The sequence below is a fragment of the Pseudorca crassidens genome, chromosome 21 (assembly GCF_039906515.1).
Source record: "Pseudorca crassidens isolate mPseCra1 chromosome 21, mPseCra1.hap1, whole genome shotgun sequence".
NCBI lineage: Eukaryota > Metazoa > Chordata > Mammalia > Artiodactyla > Delphinidae > Pseudorca > Pseudorca crassidens.
Window position 1 is genome coordinate 24,927,361 of NC_090316.1, and position 16,416 is coordinate 24,943,776.

Here is a 16,416-nt window from a genome sequence, read left to right on the forward strand (position 1 = left end):
ATAATTTTTTAAGGTCGGTTGCTGAATTTATTGTGCAAATTTGCCACCTATGTCCATTATTCTTTTGCATTTACTATCTGTTATAACCAAATTCTGTCAGTGTTGACAGAATTAATCACGTTTTGTGAACAGTATTGTTTGGATGATGCAATGTGTTAGACTCCCTGTCTTAGAAAATACAAAAGAACATCCTTGAAGGCAGCTCAGAGCTGTAGTTATCCTAAGTCCTCTTCAAGCTCTGCTGTCTGACAGGCCGTGGCCAGTCAGGAGGGAGATCAAAGATGCCAGAGTTTTTATTGAAGGTTATCGGTCCAACTTGATGTGCAGACAAACACATTAGAGTCACTTTGCTTTGACACTCCTGCCTGGAGGCCAAGTCTCAGGGAACAGAGAAGGTGCCAGGGGTTGAGTTTGAGTTTCAACGTTCTAGTACTTAAAGGAGCTTTGGAGAGCTTTTAAACAAGCACAAGCCCCGAAGTCATAGCTGTACATGATGAACTAGAAGGTAGAGGCAAACTTACCAGTGCTTGTGTCCGCAACTCCATGCCATTTCCTCACCCTTTCCTCATCTAAAATGCTGAATGCCAGCTCTTAAGAAATCCTAGTTTGTGTAAGCTCGAGGTGATACATAATTTGTACCACAGTGACAAGAGAAAAGGGTCACATAATTTGAGTTCGGTTCATTTTTCTGCTTTCTCACATCCTAACATTTAGGATTTCTTAACTGTGTTGGAGGCAACACAGTTATTAGGCATAACTTTTGTGGAATCAAGAGGGAAGGAGAAATATGACAGAGCCTTCTCTGAAATTTGGCCGGCTTGGAGGGGTGGCACTTTCTTTGGCCAAAAACTTAGCTGGGGGTGAGGACTCTGTTTCCCTGCTGCAGAAGAATACATGTGGCTGGAGGCCAGCGTCTTGTCTCTAGAATCTAAGATTTCAGGCCTGGTGCCTCCACGTAGTTTTCAAGTTCTAAATAAAATTTGAAAGCTGTCTAATATCTAAGTCAAAACTATTTGCCTCAGAAAATCTGTATGTATAAATAAAATTATATGTTTATATAAATACAGTATACAATAAGACATCATTTTTATAATATATACATTTAATGTTGTAATAGGAATCTATGCTTGTTATAGAAAATTTGTGAACTATAAAAAATAAATCTGGGAGTTCCCTGGTGGCCTACTGGTTAGGATTCTGGGCTTTCACTGCTGTGGCCCGGGTTCAGTCCGTGGTGGGGGAACTGAGATCCTGCAAGCTGCATGGTATGGCCAAAAAAAACCCCCAAAAACAAAAACCTCTCTTCAAGAGATTGAATATTAGTAACATTTTCATGTATTTCCTTTTGGTATTTTTCCAGATTTTTTTAAGCTTAAGTGTATATTTTTAATAGAAGATAAAACTTTTGATCAATTTTAATCACCTAAGTTATATCGTGAACAATTTTTTTCATGTTACGTACTATTGAAAAAAATGAGTTTTGAAGGTGACTGCCTTCTATGGTTTACGGGATGCGCCATAATTTATTCACCTTTCCCCTATCGTTGGATATTTAGGAACAGCTGTCTGTTTCAGAGCAGTTCACCAAGCTTCTTATGTATTTCAGTATATCTTTTTTTTAAGTTTGGGCAAGTTCTGCTTTAAAGTTGTTGAAACTGACAATGATTTGGAAATTATTTTTATTAGTGTATGGTTTTAATGGACTTTTGGGTTCATGTGTTCTAGTCAAAAGCTGTTCAAATAAGGATTTCATGCTTTGGAAAGGTAAGTGAAAAGAAGTTAGGGCATCACAGGAGGAAATGTGGGCTGCCTTTTGCACCATTTCCTCATTCTAGAGGGACTTCTGATAAATGTATTATCTGTCCATTTGCACACTTATTTGGCCGCTGTAGAAGTTGGCACTTTCCCCACAGGTTTGTTGTGGGAAAAATATCCATATACGTAAGGGCAAAATGCCCTGAGTACCATTTATTCTTTTGTTAACCAGAGTAAAGAGAAAGTTCCTGCAGGAGCTCGTTTCTCCCTCCAGGCTCAGCTGTCAACTGCAGAGCAAGGCAGTGTCAGCTGAGTGGACAGGATGGGGGGTGATGACAGCTCATAGAGCCAGGCACTGTTCTTGGTGCTTCAGATCTGTTAACACATTAATCCTCCCACCTACCCTGTAAGGTAGGTCCTACTTTTATCCATATTTTACGGAAGGTAAAGGAGCAGGTGCAGGGATTAAGTCTCCCAAACCAGGGTTTGAACCTCGGCAGTTTGGCTTCAGGGCCGGAGCGCCTAATGGCTTGGCTCTGCTTCTTGAACTCGAAGGGTTCTTAGTCCGGGGGGGCCTGGAAAGTTCTAGGTTATCCAGCAAGACTGAGGACAGAGCTGGTTCTTCTTCCGTATCATTGCTCCTTGGTCATCCCCTATCTCATTCACACGCTGTCTTTACTACCAGCGGGCTGAAACGACAACAGATTTTGATTCAGCTCCATTCGGCGAGTGACGAGATCACTTGTTACACAGCTGTGACGTTCTAGAAAATTAAAGAGTAAAAGGCTTTGCGTGCCCTGGAAGTTAGTCTTGTTCTAGATCGCGCTGGAGACTTTTAATAGACAAGAGAATAGAATTGTGGATTTGCAGGGTTTGAAGGCACAGAGGTATAGTCCAGTGGTTATGGCCTCCTTTCCCCAGGACAATTTTAGGCAGAACCCCAATATATGAAATAAATAAAAGCAGGGCTGCCATGGTTTAAGGAGGGAGGGGTGGGAATCCCAGATCACAGAGACTCGAGACGCGGCTGCTTCCTCACCTCTGAGACACTCCAGCGCACCCCAGGTTCCCTGGGTCCCTGAGCCTAACTCACTCATCGCCCGATGCAGTACCTGGTGCAGGAGAGGAGGTGACTTACCAAGGTTACACACACTGTGTTCCCCTCGGGCCGTGACACACATGGCGTTTGTCCCTGGGCCCTATGCCTGTTCGAGGAACGGCTGGACCTCGGGGTCATCCTTGACTTGTGCCCCAAGATCCTGCCAGTCAGCAGGTCCTGCTTATTCTGTACCGTGCTGCCCAGCACACACACATTTCTTCCTTTCATTGTCCATGTCACTGCCCTGATCCAGTCACCTCCAGTTTAGACAGCAAAAGTCCTTAGTTAAAAAAAGAAGGGGAGGATGATGACTCTTCCTAACACAGAGTTCGGATCGAATCCCTCCTCCGCCCGGAAGCCTTCCAAGGCCCCTCTGGAAGGCCCCAAGTCTTCACGTAGCTTGGCTCTCGGGGGCTTCTGGGGTCTGGTTCCAACCTGCTGTTTCCCATGAGTCTCCCAAACCACCACGAGCTGGGACTTTTTTTTGTTTGTTTTGTTTTGTTTTTTTTGCGGTACGCGGGCCTCTCACTGCTGTGGCCTCTCCCATTGGCGGAGCACAGGCTCCGGACGCGCAGGCTCAGCGGCCACGGCTCATGGGCCCAGCCGCTCCGCGGCATGTGGGATCCTCCCGGACCGGGGCACGAACCCGTGTCCCCTGCATCGGCAGGCAGACTCCCAACCACTGCGCCACCAGGGAAGCCCAAGCTGGGACTTTTGGAAAGAGACTCTGGTGGCACAGGGTTGAACCAAGGCCTCTGCACCCATTACTCTGTCTTCCACCCAACTCACCGTCCCGTGCCCCGGACGAGCCTCCCGGGCCTGTGTGCCCACCGTCCCCCGTCTGCAGTGACGTTCTTCATCCCACCCTCGTTGCCCATCGCTCCACTCTTCAGAGGCACTTTCCCCAGAGGGACCGTCGCCGTCCTCAGACTCCACATCACTCACTGAAACCCTCGGCTGACAGCAACTGGTGGTTAAAATGATGAAACACTCCCATTCCGGTTAGAAGACAGCTGCTAACCCAAGAGCCCTCACCCCTAATTCAGAAACTGTAGAGTTAGCGCCTGGCCGGGGAGGCTCTCCTGAACCCTGTTCTGGTGGTCGGCCTCCTTCTTTTCCAGTTGCTTGGTGCCAGGCTGTACTGGTTTCCCCGCGTTTTGAGCGCCCCCCAGCGCCCTTCCTTTGCCTCTTCGTACGCGCATAGCTCGCTTCCGCACTAGGTCCCCCAGCCACGCCCTGAGCTCTGTGCATTTAGGAGACCTAGTCACCGTTGTTTCTGTTTTCAGCAGCGTTTAACACAGGGCCTCGCTGCCAGTAAGTGCTTAGTGTTATCTGATGATTGATTGAGACCAAGAGACATTCAGATGGACAGATGTCTCATAGACGGTGTCACTGACAAGAATGTACATTTCATCGTTCCAGGTTTGTATGTTATGATCCTGTGCAAGGCTTAGATCTTGTAGCTGAGATTAAGGCGTTGAAAATCTCCGGAGGCGCCCCAGACTGAGTAGCTGGCAGGGACCTTGCTGTCACACCATCCAACCAACCAGCTCACCGGGGAGGGACCCGCAATGCAGAGGGTATGCCCAGCAGCCCAAGCAGGCTAGATGCCGGAGGCGGTGCCGGGCTGTGTTTCCCCTCCTGGCATGAGTCAGAGAGCAGCACGTCAGACTCCAGGGCCTCTCTGCAGGGCACGCAGGGACTCTAGCTGAGGTCCCGGGACAGACCGCCTCCGATGAGCCAGGCCCTTAGCCTGCCAGGGCCCTTGCCTAGAGTCTCCTTCCTCCAGAGCAGCCCGCTCAGTCCGCTTGGCCTCGGCACTAGCCTGGGTGCCTGTGACGTGTGCTGTACTGCCCTCCCCGGCACGCTTCTTTCCATCACAGGGCGACGCGGAGTATTTTTGTCTCCCCCTGGATAGAAAGTCCGTGTGCAGCTTGGGCCGGCACTGTTACCCTGCGTCCTGGGCGCCGCGGGCTTTTGCAGGCGCTCCGGTTAGCAGTTGTATTTACCGCTGCCCGTAGTCGGGAACTGACAGAGACTCTAGCCAGGCAGGTGACAGAGAGGAGGTGGGGCGCTGGTCTCCAAGATGGGGTGCATGTGCCCCAGGTTGGGGAGACCATCTATAAGGGTGCAGGTGGATGTATTAGAACTTCTGTAGATATTTATTTTTTAGCGTTCTTTTTAAATTCATAATTGTATGTTTCATAATGTTCAGAAAATATTTGTACATGTATACAGTTTATAAATAAGTGCATCTACATATCAGGGATACATTTACTTATGATTTTTGATGCATTGTCAGAAGTTTAGAGAGTCAGAAAATTAACTCCTTCTCTGCCACCAGTAGGGCAAGACCCCTCCAAATGCCATTGTTAAAAGAAAGGAATTTGTTAGTTAAGGGGGGATAGACACTGCTTTGTGACACTGGGTTGTGATTCGTGTCAAATTAGCCTCTGACTTTAGGAGAGCCAGGTTAAATCTGGAAGATGTTTTGCCTTTGGCCAAAACTTGACAATGTAGAAAGAAGCATCTCTAGGACAAGGATTTCATTTTTTTCTGTTTTATTCATTCACTCCTGTGCGTCAGGCAGTGCTTGATGTAGAGTGGGTGCTGCCTAAATATTCTCAGTGTGTACATATGTACCTTTTTCTTGCAGGACAATTAAATATCATGCTGGGTTGGCCACTTCAAGTCAATATTTGAGTTGGCTGTCTTTGTTTAAACCTTTGGTCAGTGGCAGGTTACAGCATCTGTGCCCGTTTTACTCCTCTTAACTAAGTTCTCAAAGCTGTAGGATCGTAGAGCTAAAAGGATCGTAGAGCTAAAACGGGCCTCAGAAGTGTCACTTGAATGATAAGAAGTTTGGGATTTCCTTTTAAATTGTTTTTTAAGAATGAAACAATGCTGACAAGATGTTGATCATTATTGAAACTGAAGCTGGGGTTATTATGGGTACATGGTGGCTTCTTATACTACCCTGTATACTTTTGAATAGATTTGGAAATTTTCATAATAAAAATTTAAACAAAACATAAAGGGAAAATAAAGACCCCCAACTAGCGTCACCTGTTCCGAGGAGGTACGGCCAGATGGGACAATCTCTTTTTTTTCCCTTCCTTCTTTTAAACACTGAGTCATTATTCTATAATCCTCTGTAACTGGTTAGATTCGTTTTGTCTTTAGCTTCCCCAGGGCTAATCACCTCTTATAGTTACCTGAACTCTGGGTGTAACCCTCGCTCACCGAGGCCTCCCTCATCCCTTTTCACACAGTGAGCCAAATCCTGCTTGAACCTTTTCTCTGTTTCTCCTGTCGCTTTCCTGCCGCACCACTGACGGTGTCCCCAGAGCTGAGATCTGTCAACGCTCAAAAGTGGATTTCTTCCAAGTTTGGGAGTAGCTGGCCTTGCTCTCTCTCTGGGTAGAAATCTGCCTTTTATTCTGTGTTCCACTCACCCCTGCTTTGTTAGCCATTTCTCTGGTTTATCTGTCCCTTTGGAACCTTGGTCTGTTTTCAGAGGTGTAAGTATCTCTACCCAACCTTGTGTCCCCTCAGCCTGCTTATCCAGGTCACTGACATTTGCAACCTCTGGGAGCTGCAAGGGCTGGTCCTGCTTCCCTCTGGCTCCTGCACCAGCTTTGCTCAGACTGCCGCCAGGCTGCTCTCCTGGGAGAGAGGCGTGTCGGGGCCTCTGGTCTATGTCACTGTTGTCCTTAACCTACCCGCCACCCCGAGTGCTGCCAGCACAGGCCGGGCCTTGACGTTTCCCCACCCCCAGCTGCCTCTGCCTGTTCCTGTCTGGCTCTCGGCTCGCTGGACCGCCCTCCCTCTGTGCTCCAGCCCATACACAGTGCTTTCTCCCCTCTGGCTCCTGGAGCCCAGGGCCCTGCATAGTTTGGTTAACTCCTGCAGGTGCATTAACTCCTGCAGGTGCATTAACTCCTGCAGGTGCGTTAACTCCTGCAGGTGAGTTAACTCCTGCAGGTGAGTTAACTCCTGCAGGTGTGTTAACTCTTACAGGTTAGGGCAGACGGTGAGAGCTTAGATATATATTTTCTGGGAGGGGCTTTCACCCCATCTGTCACTTTGCTGGAAGGACAGGTTACCACCCAGGGCCCTTTCTGGAGCAGGTGGGAAATACATAAATACAGGAGGAAATGAACTGACCTGACCTAGTTATAGCTTGTTTATCTTGAGAAACTAAAAAAAAAAAAAAAATACAGCAAAGTACAAAGAGTAATAAAACCATAAAACAAATACCCATAGAATTGATGGGGGCTTTTTTTCTTTTCTTTTTTTTTTTTTTTTTTTTGCGGTACGCGGGCCTCTCACTGTTGTGGCCTCTCCCGTTGCGGAGCACAGGCTCCGGACGCGCAGGCTCAGCGGCCATGGCTCACGGGCCCAGCCGCTCCGCGGCATGTGGGATCTTCCCGGACCGGGGCACGAATCCGTGTCCACTGCATCGGCAGGCGGACTCTCAACCACTGCGCCACCAGGGAAGCCCTGATGGTTTTTTTTAACAATGGGCTGTTTTCTTTTTATGTCCTTCCATCACCCGGAGTTTCTGGGTGGGTGGGATCCTGTTATTTAGTCCCAAGTGCCAGGACTGCCCGGCCAGCTTTTGCCTCCTTGAGCATCACCTTGGAGATGCTCTGTGGTGTTGGAGACAGAAGGGGCGGAGCTTCCCTCTGTTCCCCCTCCCTTCCTTGTCCCCCGGGGGCCTGCGCAGGCAGCAGGGGGCTGGCTCAGGTTTTGCAGCTCACGGGGCACAGCCAGTACCTGGACAGAGAGCTCCGTGCCTGTGGGTCTAGCGTTCTTTCATGATTCTGTTCTGCCCCCTCCCATAGCCACTACCGGAAGTTGCTAGCTTTGGACAGAGCATCTGAAGGGACCCCAGGACTTCGGTGCCTTCTCTGTGTGCAGCTGCTCAAACAAATGGACCTCCTCCTGGTCCTGAGGCCCTTAGAGGAGGGCCCCTGCCAGCTGGGTCCAGCCCTGGTCATTGTGAAAGACGTGGGTCCTGTTTCCTGTTCGATTGTTGTCCCCTCCTCTCGGGGAGCCTTCTGCTTCGGGGTTTACTTTGTGGTTCATTACATGCCAGGAAGGTAGAGAATCTTTTCTTCTGGATTGTTCAGTGGCCACAGGAATTTTATTTCTTCTCCAGCTATTATCATAACAGGCTCTCCTTGTGTTGCCTGACTGCCCCATACCACGGTGTCATTCTCTGTGACATGCAGGCCCCCAGACGTAATCAGGACCCTCCGTGTGCCCAGATCAGCTGAAACAACATGACTGTCAGACCCACTGATGAGCGGGAAGCCTCGCCTGCAGGAGCCTCTTCTGTCTTGGTTCTCGCAGAAGCCTGGGCCCAGCCTAACAAACAGCCGCCCGGTCTCCAGCCGCTGAAGCAGAGCCGGCGGACTGTGGGTCTGCTCTGTCCAGGGCCGTTCCCTTCTCTGGCTCTTCCTGGGAAACAGCCCTGCCCCGTCGTGACTCGTATCTAGATACCACTTAACAGTAGTGAATCGCTGTTTGAAGACCAGTGGAAACATCTTGCTTCTCTTCGGAATGTTTTTTTTGAATGGAAACATTTCCTCTTAAATCCATGCCACTAAAATTTCACCCTGACAGAGAGGCTTTTAGGTGACCTGCATATCTTCACCAGGCAGGGCCTGACTATAATTATCGTTTTCCCAAGTGGATGTGCCTGACAGGTCTCTGTATCTGTGTTGAAGAGAGAAGGGAGGAGAGCTGTGCTTGGTGGTTTTTTTTCTCTCTGGGGAATGCTGGACAGGTCCTGCTTCGAGCATTCCTTGCATCCCAGATGGCCACCCACCCGTCCACGCCCTGGGCCTTTCTAAGGGCTCCTCACGCCAGCCCGCCATTGTGTTCCAGCCCCTGGGCAGTTTCTGTGGTTGGGAGGATTTGCTTTCCTTTCAGAGATAAAACTCACTTACAGAAGTTGGTGGCCAGCCCTGGGGTCAGGCTCTGGACTCAGCCCTTCCGCTGGCATTGGCTGTTCTATTTAAGAAAGGGGTTTGCTGTCTTGTCTTCCTCATGGGCAGCCTTGATTTGTTGTAAACTAACCTGCAATCACATGTCTGAATGGATTTCTACAAAGGAGAAGTGAGGACCCTTGCCCTTAGATGACCTTGGGGGTGACATCATACATAAGTGAAAGAGTTTGAGAAATAGGCAATGGGAAGATGGGAAAATGGACATTCTGAGGTAGCCTCTCAGTCAGTGGCTTACCATCCTGTCTGCTGGTTTGTTTCTTTCCCCTTCAGGTCCCCTGGAAGGTGCTGCTTCCTCCCAGCTCACTGCCTCATAGCAGCAGCGAGGGTGCCAAGGGAAGATGCTGAAGTTTGGAAATGGCCTGAATACCCGCTTTCTCTTTGGAGAATCACAGCTCTGTGTACACATCTTCCAGAGGCTTGCTGTAGAGAACTGGGCAGAATCACAGAGGGTCGTTCGTGACTCAGGAGATGTTTAGGAAGCACCTGTTCTGGGCAGGGCACCATGTTAAGCACTGAGGGCATCTTGAGACGGTTGGGCCAGGGCTCTGGTCCATGAGGAGGGGTAGCCTCTCCCCAAGGGAAGCATACACTCGCCATAAGCGCAAAACAGGAGACGCTAAGGACCACACGAGGGCTACAACTAAAGCATTCCTGGAATTCAGAGGAAGGACTCCCGGCTTCTGACTGAGTGGGTCCTGTAAGAATTTATTCGGGAAAGCAGCCTCTGGCCTATTTGGGTAGGATTTGGACATTTTTTTTTTTTTTTCTGGCTGCGTTGGGTCTTCGCTGCTGTGCGCAGGGTCCCTCTAGCTGCGGCGAGCAGGGGACACTCTCCGCTGCAGTGCGCAGGCCTCTCATTGTGGTGGCCTCTCCTGCTGCAGAGCACGGGCTCTAGGCGCGCGGGCCCCAGTGGTTGTGGCTCGCAGGCTCAGTAGTTCTGGCTCGCAGGCTCTAGAGCGCAGGCTCAGTAGTTGTGGTGCACGGGCCCAGCTGCTCCGTGGCATGTGAGATCTTCCCGGACCAGGGCTCGAACCCACATCCCCTGCACTGGCAGGCGGACTCTCAGCCACTGCGCCACCAGGGAAGCCCTGGACATCTTAAAGCAGGACCAGGGAGGAGAGCTGTAGGTGAGGGGGACTGCGGAGTGGGTTTGGAGGCACAGGGACCTTCTTCTGGGCTTTGGGGGGCTCGTACGGTGCAGCAAGGGCAGGGGTGCCTAGGAGGAATGGAGGTGGCGTGCGCTGTGACACCTGCCTCCGTGGCAGCCCTGAGGCTGGGTTGGCAGAGGAGCCCGGAGGACAGGGGGAGAGGGGGGATCGCCCTTCCACTTGCCCCAGGACGAGGGCCTAGAGATGCCTCACGGCCACCTCCGCACTTCATGGCTCCACCACCATTCTCCAGACTCCAAAACTCACCTTCCAATTCCTTCTCTTTTTTCCATTTATATCCACTTAGTTACTGAATCCTGGTACATATTTTTTTTTCAGAGATTAAATTTTTTTAAATTCTGGTAAAATATGAGTAATATAAAATTTACCATTTTAACCATTGCTAAGTGTGCAATTCCGTGGCGCTAAGTGTGCAATTCTGTGGCGTTGTGTGCCATTCCGTGGCGTTACGTACATTTCCAGCGTTGTATAACCATCACCACACTCTAGTCCAGAATTTCTCATCTTCCGAAGCAGAAACTGTACTGTGAAGCAGTAAACCCCCCACCCCCGTGTGTCTTTTTCTGTCTCCATGATTCACCTATTTTAGGCCCCTGGTATAAGCAGAATCGTATGGTATGCGTCCTTTTGTGTCTGGCTTCTCTCACTTGGCATAACGTTTTCAAGGTTCACCCACGTCATGGCGTGTATCAGAATTGCCGTCTTTTGTAAAGGCTGAAGAATATTCCATCGTGTGCATGCACCGCATTCTGTTTATCTCTTCACCTGTGGGTGGACATTGGGGGTCACATCCCAGCTTTTTAAAGCCCCATGTGTCCTCGCTTTTTGTCATCCTCTGCATTGTGTCCCACCTTTGTGTAGATTTGAATCACCGTGTGCCTGGGTGCCAGCACTTGCCTCTTAGGGTCCAGTGGCCTTGCCCTCAGCCCAGCCTCTAGTCCTGTTCTTGTGTGGCGCTGGGGAGGGACTTGACCTTCCCCACACGGTTTCCTGGTCTTTGCATTGACAGTAACAACTCCGTGCAGTGAGGACTGTTACTACACGTGCTCTCATGGGTGACTGCTTCGCACCGGCCTGACACGTGCTACGTGCTTCACTCACAGTGGCCTCACAGACATCGTAACCTCACGCTGATTTCCCCAAACATCTTCCTTCCCATCTCCCGTGCAGCTTACCCTGTCATGCGTTCCGGATTAACTTGCTCCAAATCCTTGAGCTGAGGTGGGGAGCTGCTTCTCATCCCCGGAGCCTGAAGTTACGCTCATTTTCTTAGGCCACACTCACCTCCTGCGTCCACACACAGCTCCCCCGAGACGGTGTGATGGTGTCCACAGTTTCTTTTGCACCTACTGGCACCTTGTTATTCTCTATTTTCTGTCTGTATTGTTGTTATGCAGTTTACTTCCAAGCCTCATGAATGGCGTCTGCAAGTTTTCGAAGTTTGTACCCCCAAGTGGATATTAAATCATGTACGTGTCCAATAGAAGGTGAGGTTTTCCCAAACCCTCTTTCAGTCCTCACGTTAAAGTCTTACCAAGCCTTTCACGCTACAGAGTGCTCTCTCGGGCACTTTATTTTGAACAACATCAGTAGAGGGGCACCCAGTCTTTTTTTTCATTTATTTATTTTATTTATTTATTTTTGTTTGCGTTGGGTCTTCGTTGCTGCACACGGGCTTTCTCTAGTTGCGGCGAGAGGGGGCTGCTGTTCGTTGTGGTGCGTGGGCTTCTCATTGCGGTGGCTTCTCTTGTTGTGGAGCACGGGCTCTAGGCACGCAGGCTTCAGTAGTTGTGGCTTTCGGGCTCTAGAGCGCAGGCTCAGTAGTTGTGGCGCACGGGCATAGTTGCTCCGTGGCATGTGGGATCTTCCCGGACCAGGGCTCGAACCCGTGTCAATGCAGGCGGATTCTCAACCACTGCGCCACCAGGGAAGCCTGGGCACCCTGTCTTGAAGCCACACCTGCCAATCTAAATCTTGGGTTCTTGTAAAAGTCTAAGGCAAAGAAATTGAATGCTGGCTGGGTAATTACTTCTGGGGGTTGGACTTTACAAAGGCAAGCGTTGGATATTATTATAAAAACCTTTTAAACATCAGTTTAAAAAGCAGTGAAGTATGTGGTTTAGTTATATGAATATGGACCCATAGGACAGATTTTTTTTTTTTAACTGTCCTAACATTATACAGATGTGGTCCTGTGACCTGGGAGAATTTTTGCAGTGGTAGCTGCAGATGGGAGTTCAAAAAATGCTTCCACTTAACCAGCTTAAATGGACGAGAAAAATGTGAAGATAGGCCACAGAAAACTGTTAATCCTCAAAATGTGGCTTTGGAGATTCTGAAGACCCTGTTGGAAGAAGCATGTTCAAAGACTTTGAATAAAATATTAATGAAATGTGAATAGAAAACCAGTAAATATTTCTAAAGTAATGTATATTGTTGTGTGACTTAAATATATGTATAGCTTGGTGAATACAGAGACTGTAATAAGCAGGCATTTGACCAGTTTCATCTGATCCCTAAAAGTTGATCTGTTCCAGTTGGGCACGTTATATTTAGAATCTCTTTATTTTGGGATGTATGTGATAGTGGTGGCCGGTGGCCAGTGTGAACGGGTGAGGCCTGGCCCTAATCTTACTGGTAGAAAGTCAGTCTAGCCCTATACTTGCCTGTGAAAGCTTTGTGTCCCGCTCTGGGACAGCTTTAAGGAGATGGGCAGGGAGTGCTTGAGTGTAGAATTACTCAGCTTGCCTCAACTATTTCAATAGAACAGTTTTCTAAAAACAAAGCATCTCCGCTCCCTTTGTCCTTTTAAAATCTTCTTGGAAATGGAACTGGGGATCCACACACAGAATCACTTTAATGAAAATTAGGCGGCTTTAAGGTTTACTATGCTTCCTTGGGGAGGAAAGCCCCAAGGCGGCGGATGGGGATAATTCCCTGTGGAACTACTTGCTCCTTGTGCCTGGGATCCCTGAGTGACCCAAGTGGTCCTTGTCCTTCTTGTGCTCAGGATGAGGAGATGGTCCAGGGGCAGCGACCGCCGTCAGGAATTCCCCCGTGGGATGGGGTTGGAACAGCAGACCTGGGCACCTCTGTGGAGCTTCTGTAGCTCCCACTCTCTGCAGGGAGCCTGACTGCTCTTTCGGTTCCAGAGGGGATGGTTCAAGCAAATCTAGCTTTAGGTACTTTGCCAGCCAGGGTTAAGGAGCAAGAATCCAGCGGGTCTGGAGAGGCCCCGTTGAAAGAACAGCACACGGTCTGGCTGCTGCTCTCTTGTTGCTCTCGAGGCTGAGCTGTGCCCAGCTAGTGCCGGACACAGAGGGCACTTTCAGGCCTCTGTAAATAGCCTGTTGTGCAGGGGAGGAGGTGGATAAAGAATGGCAGCATCTCGCCAGCTTGGCTTTTTGCTACTTGAAGGCGAGACGTCAGGACTTCTTCATTTGCTGCTGCCGGGGCAAGGGTACTATTTGTGTGGGTTTGTTTGAGGGCTGCATTCCTGGTGAAATAGTCCATCAGACCGCTATTATTTAGCTGGATGAAAGCTCGAGGAACTTTAGAAGGAGAGAAACATCCAGCTCACCCATTTGGGGGATTTATAAATGACACGAAGAAAATAAAATGCTAATGTAAGTATCTGTTTGCAGAATCGCAGGAGCTGTGAGTGCGTGTGTGTGTGTGTGTGTGTGTGTGTGTGTGTGTGTGTCCATAGAGAATGATGCCCTTGTGAGTCACCTCTGGCTCTGAGCCACTTTTTTCCTGGTGCAAACGGAATGGTAAGAGGTGACCCTTTGTGTACAGTGGGCCTTGAACCCACATGCTCCCAGGCCAAGGTAAAGGGGTGAATGCTAGCGGTTCTGTAGGACATGGAGAGTGAGATGGATTTCAGATGGCGAGCTCTCCTAATACTGTGGCGTGTGAGTGCTGGAGGGACCTGTAGAGGCCGCCTGCTCTCATGGTTCCTAACCTGGGGTGTGGGCTGTGGGGGGCTTGGGAGCCCCAGGTGCAAACAAGCACGTGCATGTTCTCAGTGGAGCGAGTCAGCGGCCCAGCACAGGGTAAGAATTGTTCCTGTAGAGGAAAAAGCATGAGTTTAGTTGGGTTGGTGTCCCGGTCTTGGGAGATACCTTCCGGAAGCCTTGTTAAGTGTCCAGCCTCTGTTTCCTCATCAGATTTTATATTTTGATGTTTAAGTGAGACACACGATGTGAAAGCCTTTCCAAAACACCACATTGATGCTAATTGTATCATTTAGCTCCTCTTCCCAAAGTTCGGGCAGATGGGTGCCAGGATTTCTGTTTTCTGACAGTCATGCAGTCCAGTTTCTATTCCCCTGCTCGTACATCTATTTCTACCCAGGTCTATTTAAAGGCGTCCTCTGCTCTGGTTCTTTGCAGTGAGCTTGTGCCAGGTTTCCCCCACCATTGGTACACTCCCCGTCATCCTGTGGTTTTAGACTCCAGCTTTATAGGAATTTCAAAAGACTCAACTGAGCGAGCTCACTTTCTGTCGGTGTGAGAGTAGCTATAGGGGAGGAGGAGCTGGCTGCCAGTAGCCTTGTGTGTGCAACAAATACTGGCCGCTTAAGCCGGCTTAAAAGCCGACTGAATCATGTTCTTAGCAAACAGCACCATGATTATATGCCTGGGCTATAAAAAACTGCCTGAGATGGTGATGTGGAAATTTAAGAATTAGGAAAAAGATTCCAACTAGAGCACCGTTGGAACAAGCATAAAATCTGGGTTTTAACCGCTTGTTGGCAAGTACGTGAGTCTTGATACTTCTTAGAGACCTGCTGGGACTGTCTTAAGACGTGGTGTTTGTGTTCAGCTGGAGCATTGAAAGGCTATTTATTGTGGCTAATTTTCTTTGAATGTAGGTCTGCCTCCATTTCTAAATAGCCCAAGTGCCGTTTCCTTAAGAGCAGTTAAATGGCAGGGAAAAGATTTATAACGCTCCCCATTCACATCGAAGAGTTCTCCCTTACGTGGATCTGCGTGAGGCATTGCCTGCGTTCTTCCCTGTGTGGACTGTAGTTCTCCCATGGACAGCGTTAGCCCATTTGTTCAGCAAAGTGGACTGGCAGCTCGCTACCTGGCTGCCAGCTAAAAGGCATGAATTAAACTGCGATAGCTTGTCATCATCACCCACGAAAGATAAGAATTTAGCTGGATTGAAATCCTTAGTGTTACGGATTAGTACCTAATAAAATGTTCTTGCATGGGTGCTACTGAATCAGCACTTTTCTGTTTTGTTTCGTTTTTTTTTTAAGTTTTCTTTCCTAAATTTATTTCTAGAAATAGACTTATTTCTTTCTTAGTATAATGCTACCGAATCAGCAATTTTCTGGGTTTTGTTTTGTTTTTTTTTTAAGTTTTCTTTCCTAGACTTACTTCTAGAAGTAGACATTTCTTTCTTAGTACAATGCTACCGAATCAGCCATTTTCTGGGTTTTGTTTTGTTTTAAGTTTCCTTTCCTAGACTTATTTCTAGAAATAGACATTTCTTTCTTAGTACAATGCTACTGAATCAGCAATTTTCTGGGTTTTGTTTTTTCTTTTTTTTAAGTTTTCTCTCCTAGACTTACTTCTAGAAATAGACATTTCTTTCTTAGTATAATGCTACCGAATCAGCAATTTTCTGGGTTTTGTTTTAAGTTTTCTTTCCTTATTTCTAGAAATAGACTTATTTCTTTCTTAGTATAATGCTACCGAATCAGCAATTTTCTGGGTTCTGTTTTGTTTTAAGTTTTCTTTCCTAGACCTATTTCTAGAAGTAGACGTTTCTTCCTTAGTACAGCGCCGTCTACTTGTAGCTTGCCTATTGCTGATGCTGAATATAATAGAATATAAAAAATTAATCACTTGTTTATGACTGTGTTTGTTTCTGGGGGGATGATTTAATATTCTCACACAGGGATGTGAGTCTGTTGAACAACTCCTGTAAATTCGCACGATCTAGGTTTCATGGAAATGACTTCAGGGACTTTGGGGAGAGAGGAGGGAAGGGCAGGCTTGTGTGTAATAAATAGGGCGGGTACCTCCCATCCAGACTCGAAGTGCTGTGGGGTGATGCAGACAGCCAGATGATTGGAGGGAAAGGCAGGTGTGCACACTGTATGCATAAGGTTTCTGCGCAACCGTGGGGTTGCAATACTGTTTGTGAAATCTGACCACTCGGGGCCAGTAAGACCTGGACTTGATTTGTCTGCTTATCCTCGAGGTCTCGGTGTAAACATCCCCTCCTCAGAGAGGTCTTCCCTGATCACTGGATCTTAACGGTGCTAACACTTACTCCACCTTGCAGACAGATACTGCTTGTTTATCTCCCCCACTAGCTGGTTAGCCCGTTGAGAGCCCAGACCAGCTCATCTGGCACT

The 16,416-nt window shown here is 48.5% G+C and overlaps 1 protein-coding gene across 4 annotated transcripts in view; it reads left to right on the forward strand.

Annotated features, from left to right (window-relative positions):
* Positions 1-16,416, forward strand: part of ACSL1 (acyl-CoA synthetase long chain family member 1) — a 72,222-nt gene that overhangs the window by 2,162 nt on the left and 53,644 nt on the right. Inside the window, exon 1 of one of the 4 annotated variants that reach the window (XM_067721654.1) lies at positions 4,162-4,276. The exons of 2 other annotated variants lie outside the window; for them this stretch is intronic. In XM_067721654.1, the coding sequence (XP_067577755.1) occupies positions 4,219-4,276 (58 nt within the window). In that variant the 5' untranslated portion in view covers positions 4,162-4,218. Of the gene's footprint in view, positions 1-4,161; positions 4,277-13,417; positions 13,667-16,416 lie in introns of those variants that run through there. One more of the 4 variants, XM_067721657.1, reaches the window with a different exon arrangement.